The 17,108-nt window shown below is 38.4% G+C and overlaps 1 protein-coding gene across 3 annotated transcripts in view; it reads right to left on the reverse strand.

Annotated features, from left to right (window-relative positions):
- sacm1la (SAC1 like phosphatidylinositide phosphatase a) overlaps positions 1 to 17,108 on the reverse strand; it is a 32,701-nt gene that overhangs the window by 12,902 nt on the left and 2,691 nt on the right. For 2 of the 3 annotated variants that reach the window (XR_003295262.1, XM_026299869.2), the window contains exons 2-14: positions 13,854 to 13,951; positions 11,350 to 11,424; positions 11,127 to 11,254; positions 4,725 to 4,874; positions 3,866 to 3,925; positions 3,760 to 3,793; positions 3,516 to 3,617; positions 3,179 to 3,264; positions 2,967 to 3,053; positions 2,818 to 2,886; positions 2,599 to 2,678; positions 1,293 to 1,391; positions 1,073 to 1,211 (exon numbers count right to left, since the gene is read on the reverse strand). Coding sequence is in view for 2 of the 3 variants with exons in the window: in XM_026299869.2 (XP_026155654.1) it covers positions 1,073 to 1,211; positions 1,293 to 1,391; positions 2,599 to 2,678; positions 2,818 to 2,886; positions 2,967 to 3,053; positions 3,179 to 3,264; positions 3,516 to 3,617; positions 3,760 to 3,793; positions 3,866 to 3,925; positions 4,725 to 4,874; positions 11,127 to 11,254; positions 11,350 to 11,424; positions 13,854 to 13,951 (1,207 nt within the window). In the remaining variant the exon portion in view is untranslated. Of the gene's footprint in view, positions 1 to 1,072; positions 1,212 to 1,292; positions 1,392 to 2,598; positions 2,679 to 2,817; positions 2,887 to 2,966; positions 3,054 to 3,178; positions 3,265 to 3,515; positions 3,618 to 3,759; positions 3,794 to 3,865; positions 3,926 to 4,724; positions 4,875 to 11,126; positions 11,255 to 11,349; positions 11,425 to 13,853; positions 13,952 to 17,108 lie in introns of those variants that run through there. The other variant, XM_026299870.2, reaches the window with a different exon arrangement.

A 17,108-nucleotide genomic window follows, 5' to 3' on the forward strand; every position in this document is an offset into this window, starting at 1 on the left:
GCAAGGTTCACATGGATTTGGGGTCGGAAACTGAGATGGATCCAGAGTTTGTACTGGTGGAGGATGTAAGGTACCCATGACCTGACAACCTGAGCGTTGTGGCTGCCGAGCCAGAAAGCCATCCAGATGAGGTGACAGAATGGGAAGTATGTGGGGAAGGGAATGAGGCAACATCTAGAAGTGACCTTGAAACAGCCCCATTGTCCTGTCCTGGTACTGCTTTGGAGAGTATTAATGTACCTGATGAGGAACTGGAGTTGAGACCGGTACCTGCTCTAAGAGAGAGGAGAGGGAGCAAAGTCAGAGTAGAGGCACCTGTTCCCCCTCCACGCAGAAGTCAGAAAGAGACAGCAGGGAAACACAGAAACCCATTCAACCTACCAAGGTCAGCCTGCAACTCTGTGTCCCTTAGTCTTGATGTGTTTTCTCAGATATTAGCAAAGATAGCCCTTTACATGTCAAAGATGATCATAGATGAGTAGTAAGTCACTGAGGTCTTTGACTTGTAGCAGGGGAGAATGTAGCCAGGGGAAGTAGGGGGTGTTAAAATTTCACTTTAATAAACTAACAAGGAATAAAACCAACATGAAAAATTGTTTGTCCCGTAATTTGTAGACCAGGCCACATTTGCATTAAAGTTTAGCTTCACCTTCTTGGGCTTTGTCTTAAAACAAATGAAAAATAAGTTATAATAAAATTTAACAAAGTAAATTGTTAAATGTACAGAATTAATTTTAGTGATACTTACCATGGGGGTACTCAAGTTCTGTTTTATACTGTGGATTGTTTAAATATTCTTCATGAAGCAAAATTGTGGTACACTTTTCTCACTTTTGTTGAATTTCTGCTGAACTTCCTAGAGAATGGACCAAATGGCACTGGCATGCTAAAATTCCATTCTTTGAATTCCAACAACAGAAATTCAATAGCCAGGATGAGCTTTGAATGTTAGAAAAACTGATATAACTAGAAACTGGAAGCACACTAGGACTAGCATCTAGGGACTGCAATTACCACTAAACCATATGTTACAGAAATGATTTTTCTTTGGCAGTAGCAACATTAAAAATACCTGAAGCTGAGACTGTAGGGAGCGTCGGGCCAGCAGGCTCTGAATGACGTTGGTCCTGTCCAGACAGTCCATGCAGTTACTGCGAAAAACTCCTCTCTGCTGAGCCAGAGTTCTTCCCTCTGAGTTCACCATGAAGTAACTACATGCAGAAAAAAGTCTGAATACTGAGTGACAGCATATAATAAAATATTAAACCTGAACAGTTCCTGATTTAAGTTACCCATATTCATCTTGTGTGTCAGTGACAGCTTCTACTAAAATCTGGAGACGGTCCCATCTCATGTGGCTGCACTCTTTATGGAAGTCAAAGGCTATGTAACTGATGACATAAAAGAGACCATATCATATGTGAAAGTCCTACAGCCAGACTAAAATATATTCTAAAGACATTTCTTGGTATTTACAATAATTCCATTCAAAGTCTGAAATGAACAAAACAAAGTTGCTACATATCTACAGTGGTGTGAAAAAGTATTTTTTTGCATGTTTGTTACACTTTGTTTCAGATCATCAAACAACTTTAAATATTAGTCAAAGATAACACATGTAAACACATCATGCAGTTTTTAAATTAAGATTTTTATTATTAAGGGAAAACAAAATCCAAAACTACATGGCCCTGTGTGAAAAAGTGTTTGCCCCCCCCCCCCCCCCCCCCCGTTAAAACATAACTTTATCACACCTGAGCTCAATTCCTCTAGCTACACCCAGGCCTGATTACTGCCACACCTGTTCGCAATCAAGAAATCACTTAAACAGGACCCGCCTAACAAAGTGAAGTAGACCAAAAGATCCTCAAAAGCTAGACATGCCGAGATCCAAAGAAATTCAAAAACAAATGAGAAAGAAAGTAATTGAGATCTATCAATCTGGGAAAGGTTATAAAACCGTTTCTAAAGCTTTGGGACTGCAGCGAACCACAAACTACAAATGGCGAAAACATGGAACAGTGGAGAACCTTCCCAGGAGTGGCTGACCGACCAAAATTACCCCAAGAGCACAGCGACGACTCATCCAAGAGGTCACAAAAGACCCCACAACATCATCCAAAGAACTGCAAAATTCCTCCACAGCGCTGTAACAGACTCATTGCACTTAGACTTATTGTAAATGCTTGATTGCAGTTGTTGCTGCTAAGGGTGGCCCAGCCAGTTATTAGGTTTAGGGGGCAAACATTTTTTCACACAGGGCCATGTAGTTTTGGATTTTGTTTTCCCTTAATAATAAAAACTTTCATTTAAAAACTGCATGATGTGTTTACTTGTGTTATCTTTGACTAATATTTAAATTTGTTTGATGATCTGAAACAAAGTGTGACACAAATGCAAAAAAAATAAATCAGGAAGGGGACCAACACTTTTTCACACCACTGTATATAATTCTTAAACAACATATAAAAGGCCTTCAATTACTGTATAATGTAGTTTCTCTGAGTAAGATGGTTACTTGAGTATATGTAGTAAGTACACTGAATGATGGTAAGTGAATGTTTACAAAAATTTGAGAAAGCATTAAGTGACACTTACTTGAGCATACCATTATTCATACCAGACACCAAATTGGCAAAGGCCTGTTCTAGTGGCTTCTCTGAGCCTTTCTGATTTACCTGGGGAAAAACACACACACGCACGCACACACACACACACACACACGCACGCACACACACACACACACAAATTGGCTTAGTAAGTGTCTTACATTTGCTTTGAATGAATAATATAAGCCCTTGAAAAACATTTCCTCACCAAGTTGAGAATCGTTTGCTTGCCATAGATGAGGAGCTGAGAGTCGAAATGCCTCTGAAAACCATCCATCTATACCAAGTGTAAGTGATTAGTATTCAATTCTAACACCTATCATAATTTTTTTAAAAGCACTCAACAACTGCTCTTACATGATTTATGGTTTTGCTGATTATAGGCTTAGGTTTGTATTTGAGGTTGGGCCTCTGACTCCAGTAAAAGGGCATGGAGCCTCGTGTCTGGGAGGGAAAAAAAGATGAAAGGTAATTTCTTCTGAAATATAAAATTTTTAACTGCTTAACCAAAAGTTGTGCAAGAAGAAGAAAAGACAGCAACTATAACTGAACTATAATTCAAGTTTGACCTGCACAAACGAAGTTTTTGCACCCTCATACAAAACTATCTGTTCAGTCTCCACAAAGTTAGCAGCATGGCCTTCAGAGTCGATGCCTGTGAAGACAAGAAAATATTCATCAGCAGCCAGTCATGACAGTAACCATGTTCATTGTGAGCTATTGTTTATATACATTTTCAATTCCATAATTAAAATAATTAAAATGTGTTGCCTCCTTTGCTCTCCACTCCACAAGAAGTAACTCCATACATCTTGGTGCAGTTCAGCAAAAACAATGCTTCAGTGTCATGTGTCAGTTTTTTTGTTTTATTATGTTTTTTTCCTTTTAAGGTAGTAGTTTTTTTACCTCTAACGTAGTATCTGACACCAGCTCGGAAGCAGCTTCTCCTGGATATGAGGATCCACTCAAAGATCTTCCCATTTATACGACATGGCTTCATTACAATGACTGGACCACAATGGTCAAGGAAAGGCTTTAGTCAGAATGCCATCTTTCCCTCTCTTATCTAGACTTTGCTCAAATGTGTTGCATAACAAATAAGATGCCCCATGCTTTATTCACATTTCAGAAAATATGTATAAAAGGATACATCCATGGACAACTGGAAGTGCAAACTTGTGAAGCTATAGAGAACAGTAAAATAAATACAAAAACATTCACTAGCATGACAGAAAAACAAGTGGGCCAAGTGTTACCTCTGGCTGTGCAGCTAGTTCTCTCAATAGGTTCCCATTCCACACAAACCTCTGATCTGCCTAAAAACCACAAATGGGCATAAAATTAATGCATTATTTATCAGAGGTAAATAAGCATGGCTTTTTATACATATAATAATTATTACTTCTTAATAAAGAATATTTTAGGTCATCAGCCACAGATCAGTTAAATTCAAATTACTTGTAGGTGTAATTACTAGCACTACTGAATCATTTCAACAGAAATTACAAGCAAGTATAGCAGTATATTGCAAGTATAGTATATGTCATATTCATAATTTTAAAAAATATACAGACATTCTACTATGACTGTGATTATGATATAGTAAATTTAAGAGAATTACATGGTGAACATGAATGTCAATTTACAGAAATTTATTTTTTATTTAGCCAACCCATGCTAATGAAATAAATGAAAAGTGGTCAAATATAAACAACTGACATGTCATGCTATGGACATTAATAGGATAAGCTCTTTGTTTGTTTGGGTCTAGTGGTAACTATTAATTCAGAGTAACTGACTTAAGGTTTTTTGGGGTTTTTTTAAAGTTTGTTTTTATTTGTTATGCAACCGTACAAAATACTCACATGACATATTGAAAGATTTACAAATATGACTCAAATATTGTGCTAGTGCAGTCTACTGAATTATGCCCACATTTATTTTGGCCATAAGCTATGAGCATGTGTCTACCAAAACAGACTCTAGACCACAACCAAGGTGCTGTAACTAACTGCTGTTATTTAGAAAAAAAAAAGAAAACATTTTGTATAATTCTTTATAGATTTTAAAAAAATGACTGATTTATCCCAGATAGCCTATTATTGGATGTCTCACCCTCTCCAACAGACTCATCTCATGGAAGTCAGGGCTGGTGTTGGCTAGCCGCTGCAGTGTGTGTGTCAGGTCGAAGTCAGTACAGAAGTAGAAGCCGTCTGTATTCAGCACATTGTTAATCATTGATAGGAAGGTCTTATTCTCCTGAGACTAGGGAAGGACAGAAAACATATTTTTAGTTTTCAGGAAAACTCATGCTGATGTACACAGCAGAGTGCAGGAACCTGCAAACTTATATGTTGCACTGGAATTTATGTTAGAGATGTACCGATTCAACTTTTCTAATACCTCAACTACAGCTAATCTATCCATGTATGGTAATTACCCAAAAATGAGGAAATGCCTGAGTTGAAAGTGTTACACCCAAATTTTAGAAATTTCTGTTGAATTCACACATTATTGCAAATTACCTTTATTCACCTCTAGATACTTAATGTAATTAGAAAACTGGCAGCTATTCAGAAAGATGGACCTGGTCTTAGATAATGTAGTTTAAATACCTAGCTAAATGTGGATTAAAAATTATTGAGTTTTAGCTAAAATTTGAAAACACTGGAAGAAATTACATATTTTAATTTTTATTGAAGGCAATAGAACTCCTGCAGCATACAAACAAGTAAAAAAGTGCTTTTCCTCATATTGACTTGTCTGGACTTGTAAAGGTCAGAAATTGTTATTGTTATATATCAGCTGATGACATTTCCAGAACTGGATGAATTTAACTGATGCCTACAAAGCAGGGAAGGCTATAAAAATAAGTGTGTCCAAAAATAGGTTCCATCTTAAAATAAACAGTGAAAGTCAAGAAAACACACACAAGACACAAGAACAAAACAAGAAAATTTTCAGACAATGACAGGCTGGAGTGGCAGTTCCTCTTCTCCACCCTGTCTAACTTTGGCTTCAACACCAATTTTAATGTTTTAATGTTGTATAGAAAACCTAGGGCAGCGGTGAAAACCAATGGTGTAGTATCCCGTTTTTTCAGTTTAATCAGAGGAACACAGCAGGGCTGTTCACTAAGTCCATTATTGTTTATCATTTTCTTAGAGGTTCTAGCCGTGTCCATCAGAGTACACCCAGAAATTAGAGGAGTTAAGGGAGGGGGTAATGAACATTGAGTTACTATTATATGCAGATGATATCTTAGCAGTGGTATCTGACCCCTTATTATCTTTGCAATGCCTGATGGAAATGATACAATCATCTCAATTTTTATTCTTTTAATTGCAATAAATCAGAAGCAATACCCCTCTCTAAAACATATTTTCCATTTATGGTTAAAAAATGTAATTTTAGGTGGATATGTAAGGGGATGAAATATCTCAGTATTAAACTGTCTTGAGGATATACATTGGGTATGGAAAGTATTCAGACCCCTTTAAATTTTTTACTCTTTGTGTCATTGCATTTGCCAAAATCAAAAAAATCATTTTATTTCTCATTAATGCACACTCAGCACCCCATCTTGACAGAAAAAAACAAATGTAGAAATTTTTGCAAATTTATTAAAAAAGAAAAACTGAAATATCACATGGTCATAAGTATTCAGACCCTTTGCAGTGACACTCATATTTAACTCACATGCTGTCCATTTCTTCTGATCCTCCTTGAGATGGTTCTGCTCCTTCATTGGAGTCCAGCTGTGTTTAATTAAACTGATTGGACTCGATTAGGAAAGGCACACACCTGTCTATATAAGACCTTACAGCTCACAGTGCATGTCAGAGCAAATGAGAATCATGAGGTCGAAGGAACTGCCCAAGGAGCTCAGAGACAGAATTGTGGCAAGGCACAGATCTGGCCAAGGTTACAAAAGAATTTCTGCAGCACTCAAGGTTCCTAAGAGCCCAGTGGCCTCCATAATCCTCAAATGGAAAAAGTTTGGGACGACCAGAACTCTTCCTAGACCTGGCCGTCCAGCCAAACTGAGCAATCGTGGGAGAAGAGCCTTGGTGAGAGAGGTAAAGAAGAACCCAAAGATCACTGTGGCTGAGCTCCAGAGATGCAGTAGGGAGATGGGAGAAAGTTCCACAGAGTCAACTACCACTGCAGCCCTCCACCAGTCGGGGCTTTATGGCAGAGTGGCCCGACGGAAGCCTCTCCTCAGTGCAAGACACATGAAAGCCTGCACAGAGTTTGCCAAAAATCACATGAAGGACTCCCAGACCATGAGAAATAAGATTCTCTGGTCTGATGAGACCAAGATTGAACTTTTTGGCGTTAATTCTAAGCGGTATGTGTGGAGAAAACCAGGCACTGCTCAATACCTGCCCAATACAATCCCTACAGTGAAACATGGTGGTGGGAGCATCATGTTGTGGGGGTGTTTTTCAGCTGCAGGGACAGGACGACTGGTTGCAATTGAAGGAAAGATGAATGCGGCCAAGTACAGAGATATCCTGGAAGAAAACCTCTTCCAGAGTGCTCAGGACCTCAGACTGGGCCGAAGGTTCACCTTTCAACAGGACAATGACCCTAAGCACACAGCTAAAATAACAAAGGAGTGGCTTCGGAACAACTCTGTGACCGTTCTTGACTGGCCCAGCCAGAGCCCTGACCTAAACCCAATTGAGCATCTCTGGAGAGACCTGAAAATGGCTGTCCACCAACGTTCACCATCCAATCTGACAGAACTGGAGAGGATCTGCAAGGAAGAATGGCAGAGGATCCCCAAATCCAGGTGTGAAAAACTTGTTGCATCATTCCCAAGAAGACTCATGGCTGTCCTAGTTCAAAAGGGTGCTTCTACTCAATACTGAGGACAGGGTCTGAATACTTATGACCATGTGATATTTCAGTTTCTCTTTTTTAATAAATTTGCAAAAATTTCTACATTTCTGTTTTTTTCTGTCAAGATGGGGTGCTGAGTGTACATTAATGAGAAATAAAATGAACTTTTTTGATTTTGGCAAATGGCTGCAATGACACAAAGAGTGAAAAATTTAAAGGGGTCTGAATACTTTCCGTACCCACTGTACATATACATATACACACACACACCAAGGGCTTAAAGAAGAGCTAGAAAGGATGTGGAAGGTGAAGGCAACAGTGGTCCCCGTGGTAATCGGCACCCTCGGGGCTGTGACCCCCAAACTGGGAGAGTGGCTCCAACAGATCCCAGGAACAACATCGGACATCTCAGTCCAGAAGAGCGCAATGCTAGGAACAGCTAAGATACTGCGAAGAACCCTCAAACTCCCAGGCCTCTGGTAGAGGACCCGAGATTGAGGAAGACACACACACCACCCATAGGGGTGAGAAGGGAAATTTATATATATATATATATATAAAAATATAAAAGTTTCCCTTCTCACCCCTATGGGTGGTGTGTGTCTTCCTCAGATACAGAGGGTCAACAAGGTCCGCGTCAGGTGCTAGGGGACCAGGGCAACGTGATGAGAAATGGGCTACTGGAACAAGACACTCGTGGACGAGGGCTGATAACAAAGAACTGTTGGAGTGCTACTACATGAGTAACCCCAGCAATAGGGGCTACATGAAGAGGATGTTGGACCTATGGAAACTTTGAAAACCACCATCTACACTAGGGCCAAAACATCTAGTAGCTCAGTGTTCCAACATCCGCAAACGGCAGCTGCTATCACAACTAGAGATTGAAGAAATACAACACAAATGCTACGGCAAGGGGGAGCCAGGACGCTAGGTCAGGGGGGAAACAACACCACCCCCACCCAAGATTGGGTATCAAGCCCCAATGACAAGCCCCAACATGCTCAACACAAGAGCAGCTGACCTGAGAATGAAGATCGTAGGCAAGATAGACACCTGGAACCTCCGCAGCCGGTTACCAAGACTAAGTGAAGTACTCAAGTACTAAACAATCCCCACTGTGACCATCACCGAGACCAACAAGCTGATATACACCACGGCAACAGTGATCCTTGAGATGCTTGGCCACAAAATACATTCCACCACCAAGGAGCAGTGCCCTGCATGGAGAAGGAGGTTAAAGGCAAAAATAAGGGCAATACGGAGAGAAGTTAGTCAACTATCAGAACTGCAGAGAAGGGGGATGAAGTTGGGTAAGAAATACAGCAGGCTGTCCATACCAGAGACCATAGAGACTGCCAAACAACGACTCACAGCCCTGGCCACACGCCTGAAGAGGTACACCAGAGAAATAGAAGCACGGAGAATAAACAGGATGTTCTCCACCGAACCATCCAAAGTGTACTCTCAGTGGGGGGGCAGTAACACGAGAGCAGACCCACCAAGGCTGGAGACTGAACAATACTAGGACCCGAGATTGAGGAAGACACACACACACACACACACACTACCCATAGGGGTGAGAAGGGAATTTTTTTTTTTTTAAATTTATATTTATATATATATATATATATATATATATATATATGGAGCTGTATATCGCTGATGTGCAGTTACTGGCCCCACCAACCTACAGTGTCTATTTGTGGTTTGTTGTTGCTGTTCTTTTCTCTCTGCTCTATCCACTCACCTCAACCGGTCAAGGTAGATGGCCGCCCAAACTGAGCCCGGTTCTGCTGGAGGTTTTTTCTTCCGTTAAAGAGAGTTTTTCCTGTCCACTGTTGTCAAGTGCTTGCTCATAAGGGATTTGTTGGGTTTTTAGTTTTAGTTTTTGTAAAGTGCCTTGAGATGATTTGTAGTGATTTGGCACTATACAAATAAAATTGAATTGAATTGAACTGAATTGAATTTTATTCATATCACTTTGAAAATGTAATTTAATGTACTTCAAGTATGTGATTTGTCTTGGGGTGCCCAAATCTATGCATAGAGTAGTATGCTAGGTGTTTATTTGGGAAATATAATTATTGACTAGGATCCACCCTACTAACCTCTGTTCCTTCAATGAGGAGACTGGATTTGGGATGCAAATTGTACAAGATATTTAGCAACAAAAATACCAAATGATTCCAAAGTCTTTATGACAGAACTTAGGAAAAAAAATTTCGAAAGAAATAAAATAGGATTTAGGTGGATGGAAGATCAGTGCTACGCAAATATGTGGGTTAAAAATAAACTGAAAATATCGAATATAGTTAGGTATCAGCTTCATGTAGATGAAGAAGATGGTTATATAATATGAGGAACTTAAGTTTGCCTCAATCTCACTTTTAAATATCTTTGTTTCCCTACAATAAAAATAATAAATGATACACATATTGCACATCCTCAATTGCAATTAATTAAATAAATGCTAAACAATTAAGGTAACTAAACCACAAAACTATTTTTAGCTGAAAACCAATGATTATATGTATTTCATAGTAGCATTGATTGATTCAGGTCCAAATTTTGACATTTTAGTGCAAAGCATTCAAATTCTACATAACGTTATAAATATGCATAGGGACTGCCCTTAAATAGTATTTTGAGTAATGGAATCACATATGAACAGAAATTTCTACATATTTGGTTTTTGTTTTTTTATTTTTCTGTATTTTGTCTTACCAGTTTGATGTGAGTGTGGCTTGACTGGAAAACTCCTGTTTTTCATTTGCTTGGCCAGCTAGACTGACTCTTTTTCTATACTATACAAAGAATTAGTCTGGAATCTCTTCGATTGAGATCAATTTACAGGGGGCAGGCCAGTGGACACAGAGTAAACCAATCAAAGAAACGAACAATATGACTCAAGAGAGCTAGTAGAGACACCACCCCAAGCTGGTTGTTTATGTTGTAAAAACATGAGAATACCCCGTGTTATCACAAGTTCTGTACACAATTTTGAACGGAGTAAATAGCAAAAGCCAGTTGTAGAAAGATTTGTGGACTTGGGACTGGCATTTAGAAACATTAGGAACGAGTCTGTGTGTATGTGCAAGGCTTGTTTATATCTGAATGAATGACTGGAGGGCTTGTTTGTTTCTGCTGTAATGATGCTGTCAATTAAATATGATAGAAGCACACCCAACACAGCTCTGATGAAGCAGATCATCTGAGATTCTGACTAACAACTAAGGATATTTATTTCCAAATGTTAAGTTTCAGTCGTAGTTTATTTAGACAAATATTTGATGTGAAGAAATCGACTTCAGGAGCTTAAAAGTAATAGCATAATAAAAAAAGGATGTTTTTCATTTCAGTGTATTTTCTGAAAGAGTTTAGACTATAACACTGTTAAAACTGCTAACAAGCAAATGTTAGAAAGAAAAAAATCTTTCAAATTTTCAACATTTTTTTTTCTTTTTCAAGGCAAGGGTGGAGGCTGAAAGTCATATTTTTAATAACACTGAATTTGGGTTGTAATTGCATCATAAACCGCTCCTGCCACCACATTTCAGTTTGGGAAAACAAGGTCAATCTCCAGTTAAATTTATAGAATAAACTATTAAGTGTATTTTTCTTTACATCTATTTGCCTACTGTATATTTTGAATGAAGTCTTGCTGACCTGAATTTCTGAAAGATGGAGAACTGTCTTCTTATAAGAAATCACATCAAAATCCACTGCCTTCCACACAGCATGGCCCAGGAGACTGCCCACATTCCTCTTCCTGGTGATGACAATTAGGTACATCCCTGTGTGAAATTAAGTGTTCAGTAACAGCACTTTTACTGCACAGCCACGCTCAATAGAGAACTTCAACATAATGCTGCATCAACAAGGTATCTACCGGCTACCAGGCGAAGGGTTCCCATGATGCCACATATAGGCCTGGTTACTGCTGAGGGAGGAATATCCATTTTACCTGTGAAAGCACCACAATGGTTAAGTTAAATTCTGTGAATCTAGTAATTTTAGTAATTAGTAATATCTTTCTTTTTAATTTAGATTCTGAATTTCCTATTATATTCTTCAATTTCCACCAAATGTAAGGTTTGTATGACTGTTTGTATGTATGACTGTATGTTACCTTAATAACAATTTATTGATAATACGCTTTAAAAGACTTTATAATGAATAAAATCACCATGCTTTGTGACAACCAAACTGCATAATAGGGTTTTCTGAAAAAACAGTCAAACAATTCACAAAATTAACAGGAGCACATCTCATGACACGCAAAGACAGTGAAGGAGTATACCTCTGACTATCTGATAAAAAGGTGTGCATTTTAGTGTTGACACATTGGGAAAACCTTTGTTGGAAACCAATCCTAATGTAATGAAAACAGTGATGTTCCAACAATATGTTTCTTATATTACGTACCCTCCTCCTAACCCTATTATCGTGTGTCACTTCTAATGATTGATGATTGGCCTGGTCCTTCTCAGTGATTAGGTTACTTTCATGGTTGTGAGTATTCAAGATCTTCTTTGTTTTCCAATGCTAAAATAGGATTTTTGAGAGGTACTTGGCATTCAGCTTCCTTAAGGAGAAAGAGTCGCTCCATGATCAAACTCCTTCATACCTTAAAGACCTCATAGTACCATATTATCCCAATAGACCACTTCGCTCTCAGAGTGCAGGTCTACTTGTGGTTCCCAGAGTTTCCAAAAGCAGAATGGGAGGCAGAGCCTTTAGCTATCAAGCTCCTCTCCTGTGGAACCAGCTCCCAGTCTGGGTTCAGGAGGCAGACACTCTCTGTACTTTTAAGGCTAGACTTAAAACCTTCCTCTTTGACAAAGCATATAGTTAGGGCTGGCTTCAGGCAACCCTGAACCATCCCTTAGTTATGCTGCTATAGGCCTAGACTATCTGAGGAACATCGGTGCACTGAGCTCCCCTACCCTAACCAATATTCCACCATTGAATCTCACTAACCTTGTGCTCTCTCCCTCTCTCTCTGTACCTTCTGCAGGTGTCACTGGTCCTGGAGCTGTATATTTCTGATGTGCAGTTACCGACCCCACCAACCTGCAGTGTCTATTTGTTGTTTATTGTTGCTGTTCTTTTCTCTCTGCTCTATCCACTCACCCCAACCGGTCGAGGCAGATGGCCGCCCAAACTGAGCCCGGTTCTGCTGGAGGTTTTTTCTTCCGTTAAAGGGAGTTTTTCCTGTCCACTGTCGCCAAGCGCTTGCTCATAAGGGATTTGTTGGGTTTTTACTTTTAGTTTTTTGTAAAGTGCATTGAGATGATTTGTAATGTGATTTGGCGCTATACAAATAAAATTGAATGGAATTGAACTGAATTGAATTGAATTGGAAGTTTTGTGTGAAGTCTCATTATGTATTTTAGGTGACTGACACTGCTTCAGATCTTCACCATTAGTGTTGATAAACATATTGCAAAACAAAAAAATTTTTTTTAAAAAGGATTAGTTAATGTTCCTCAAAAGGTTTAAACCACATAGCTAAGCATCAGAAGTTACTTTATTTCCTAAAGAAAAAAAAGGTGTCAAAAGACTCATCTATCAGACCTTAACCTTCACGCATGTTATATTTTAAAGGGGCTTGCTAAATCAAACATACTAATCCTACTACTAGTAGCTGAAATGTGTCAATTCTTATACACCGCAATCTCACATTCAAGATTGATAGGGAAATTAAAGAAAGGAAAGATGTTTATGTTTAGGTATCTTCTGGGGAAAGTAATAGGTTGTGCTCCAATAGTGTTTGAATCTTTGGTCCTCCTAATGCAACTGGCCAATGTTTCTTGCCTATCTGCTTGTTTTTATATATATATATATATATATATATATATATATATATATATATATATATATATATATATGTTGCCTTCCCATTCTACGTCTTTTCAAGCTCTTCTTTCAGCCCTTGGTATGTCTCAATATCATGTTCCTTCTCTCTGATGTTGCTATCGATTGGGATTGCTACATCTATTACTATGACCACTACTATGTCCAGTTAGTTAGCCTTTAAGAGTTTGTCAGTCTGAATCTGGAAGTCCCAAAGGATCTTAGCCTGGTCCTTCTCAACCACTTTCACAGCTAAGATACTGCACAGAACCCTCAAACTCAAAAGAACTGAGCTTGGTGGGTGGGGAATTGTATATGTTAGTGTGTGTGTATAAATGTATATAAAGCTACTTTGTATATACACATTTTTGGAACTGCATTGCCAATTGGGAATTTTCTGCTGGGTTACGAGCAGATGTGTTTTTTCCCTCTCTGAAATTTTAATTGCTAGATAAAGATGCAAGGAAGAAAATGTCTTCTGTTCAAATATATCAAGTGTAAGCGATGTACAGTAACAAACATTCAAAGACTTTCTACCTGTGAGGGTCATTTCATTTGAGACCCTGTCGATTACCAGAACAGCATCAACCCCCTCATCACAGGCTTCAATGAAGAATTTCTCTGTGGTTGTGTGCCTGGAAGAGAAAGAAAAAAGATCCTATGGTTGAGCCTTTCATTCAGAAGTAAAATTACAACTTTAAACTTTTCCAACACAAAAATGTGATCTCCTGTATACAAACAATGACACTTTGCCTCCCACAACTGAAATATTAGTAAATTTGTCTGTGCTACACCAATACAACACTGAGATGCTAACCTTTTACATGGCCAAACCATGTATGCATAACACAATATTACAGAAACATTGACCTTACTCCACCTCCAGACAGATAGGCTTGTGTCAGGTGCTGGGACACCAGTTAACAAAGCAAGTGGGACTCAGGGTAGGTTAAATAAATTAGAAATAGGTTGATCCACATTGCCTAAGTTCCAGTTCGACTGATCTACAACTGATACAAATTCCAAAATAAGAGATCTTTCTAATTTAATTTTATCATAATTGTTGTTCCTATTGTGCTTAAGGTTACATCATGAGGCCCAAATGAACCAAACACCACTACTTATTGAAGTATTGCTAATGATGGGCAAGTGAAGCCTCATGAAGCACTGAAGCTTTCCTGACAATTGTGCCGAAAAAGATTCAAAGCTTCGAGACTTCAGTGACGGTGACATCTGGTGGACAACTGAAGCAATAGCAACCTCTAAAGAGCACGACTGAAGCACTGGCACTGTTTCAATCCCATGACAGCAATAAAACTTCAGACCTCTTGAGGTCAAAATGATCCCAAACTTTAGAACGTCGCTTATTGGTGGGACTCGCCGTGAAACTTGCCAAAATACTCTCACTCTCACTCTCCAAATCCTGAAGCAGAATGATGCATCTTATATAGCTGGTATGGCACCAAACCACTCAAATCTGTCAAACCTGTCAAGCTGTCATTGCCTCAGAATGCATTGAAACGCCATGAGCCAATGACACACACTGAAAGACTATGAGCCAATGAAAAGCTATGAAACATTTTGAAGCAATGAAGCGCGAAGCGAAACAGTGATGACGTTCGAAGCTTCGAACGCCATCAGTCACGTGACACTGGTGTTTTGATACACCACTCAACACACAGTGTTTCGAATCACTCCGCTTCAGGAAGAATGACACAAGCTCCGAAGCCTCGGTATCATTTGCCCATCACTAAGTATTGCATCCTATATTAGCATCTTTTAGATAACTGCTCTATACTAACTGAGATGAGACTTGGTTGTATTGTTCAGGTATAACAGTCTCTGAAATGTATTTTCTGGATGGCAGATTAAACCTGCCCCATAAATGCTCCAAAAGGCTGCCAAAATCTGATTAATGTTTCAAATATCACTACGCTGTCTGCAGCAGAGTGTGCACATACCTAAAGCTGGCTAAGGTTCAGATATAAAGTTAGGTGCAGGTATAATGTTACCAGTGTTGCTAATTTACAGAGCAGAACTTGTCTGTGGGTTTTCAGCTAATGTTTTCAGATAACCAGACACCTAAATTTGCCAGATTCTGCTGTCCAACAAGCATGGATTAAGTGTTCATCAGGGTTATGGCACGGGGAGACCTGAGCATGTTCACCTCCAGGTTGCTGCAGACACATCAGAGGACCATCTTTGGCATTAATAGGTGCGCTCGTGATGAGCAAGGTGAATGCAGATCCGATCACCGCCGATCTGTGCGCATTGCATGATGATTAGTTTTGTGTCCAACTTGACACCGATTTGCTCTGATGTAACCTGTGCGCCAGTCACGGTAATCTCGTGAGAACAAGGCGGACGCAGTTTTTGAGCCAAGCTTGTTGTTAACACGTGCACCGATATATGATTGGATGCGAGTTGTTTTGATCAGAAAAGCCCCACTTTTCTACAGCCCTACAGTCTACTTTTATGCTAACAAACGCTTCAAATGTGATGGAAACTGTTCAGGGTGTTGTCAAATATAGAGGACATAAATATCGCATTGAGAACCTGGTCATAGACAACCTCTGATCATAGATCTACATAATTTATTTCAAACCAAATCTGACAAACTGTACAACTAAAAGAGTAGGCTTATACACTTGGCAGTTTTGAGGGGTACATCAGCGAATGTTACAGAGAAAAACGATTTTCATTCAAACAAGTCAATGTAAACAACAACATTTAATTGATGAAATCAGTTTATCGCCCAGTCCTAGTTTTTACTAGGGTAATCAGTTCCTCTTTTATTTTATTTATTTTTTCTTACAGAATTGCGGAAGTGGGTCAGTGACGTGATGCCTAGATTTTTACTTCCATAAGCAACTGATTTTATATTTTTGAAGAAAAACATCTTACTATTGTTTAAAAAGGTTAATTTCACATCATTTTGATGATCCCTACTCATACTTGTATGAAAAACACAAAATTGGCAGAATATTGTAGGACTAAAGTGGTAAAATGTTGTTTGGTAAAACTGTCCTCAAAGTTAATCAAGACCAAATGACACCCAAATGTGTGACACACGCTACCACACTTGGAAAAGGTGAAATAAACTTAAATTGAGGAGAAAATTTTAAACTTTCCTCCAACTTCATTGGTCTTGCGAGTGATATCATCACGTCACTTAACTAAACCCATGAGATTATAGCTCAAAATGGCCTCTTATCTTTGTTTTGCCAAATGACATTTAAGGAAATAGATCATTGCGGAATAACGTTCGTTAGATACTAAAAATGTTTTTAAAAGGTCTATCATGCAAAAACTTTTACTGGCTTATCTCAAGACTTTAAAAAATATGCCAAAGAGAAAACTGAATGATTTTGAATAATTTTACCATTAGTTGTCTTCATTAACTTTGAGGACTGTTTTACTTAAGAACCGAATCTAAAATGCTAAAACTTAGAAGTACTATAATTTTGTTTGTAAGGTGGAGAACATTATAAAATTGTTAGAAAATGTTATAAAGTGAATGAAAGGTTGACATTTTTGTATCTTTTGTGTTGTTCAGAATTATATTCATTCAATATCAGATTTATGTATATTTATGTTATCAATAGATTTATGTAGTGCATATTGCAACTGTACTATATGTCATTTGGTAAAACAAAATGTGTCACAGTAAAACATTGAAATTTCTGGGAAATGTATAAAATATTGCATTAATTGACATAAATAAAAGGACATAAATAAAGGACACTTAACACATTATGAAGTTTTATATGATTTCAAAGCATTTTTACCTTT

Source organism: Mastacembelus armatus, chromosome 11, assembly GCF_900324485.2.
Source record: "Mastacembelus armatus chromosome 11, fMasArm1.2, whole genome shotgun sequence".
Classification (NCBI taxonomy): Eukaryota; Metazoa; Chordata; class Actinopteri; order Synbranchiformes; family Mastacembelidae; genus Mastacembelus; species Mastacembelus armatus.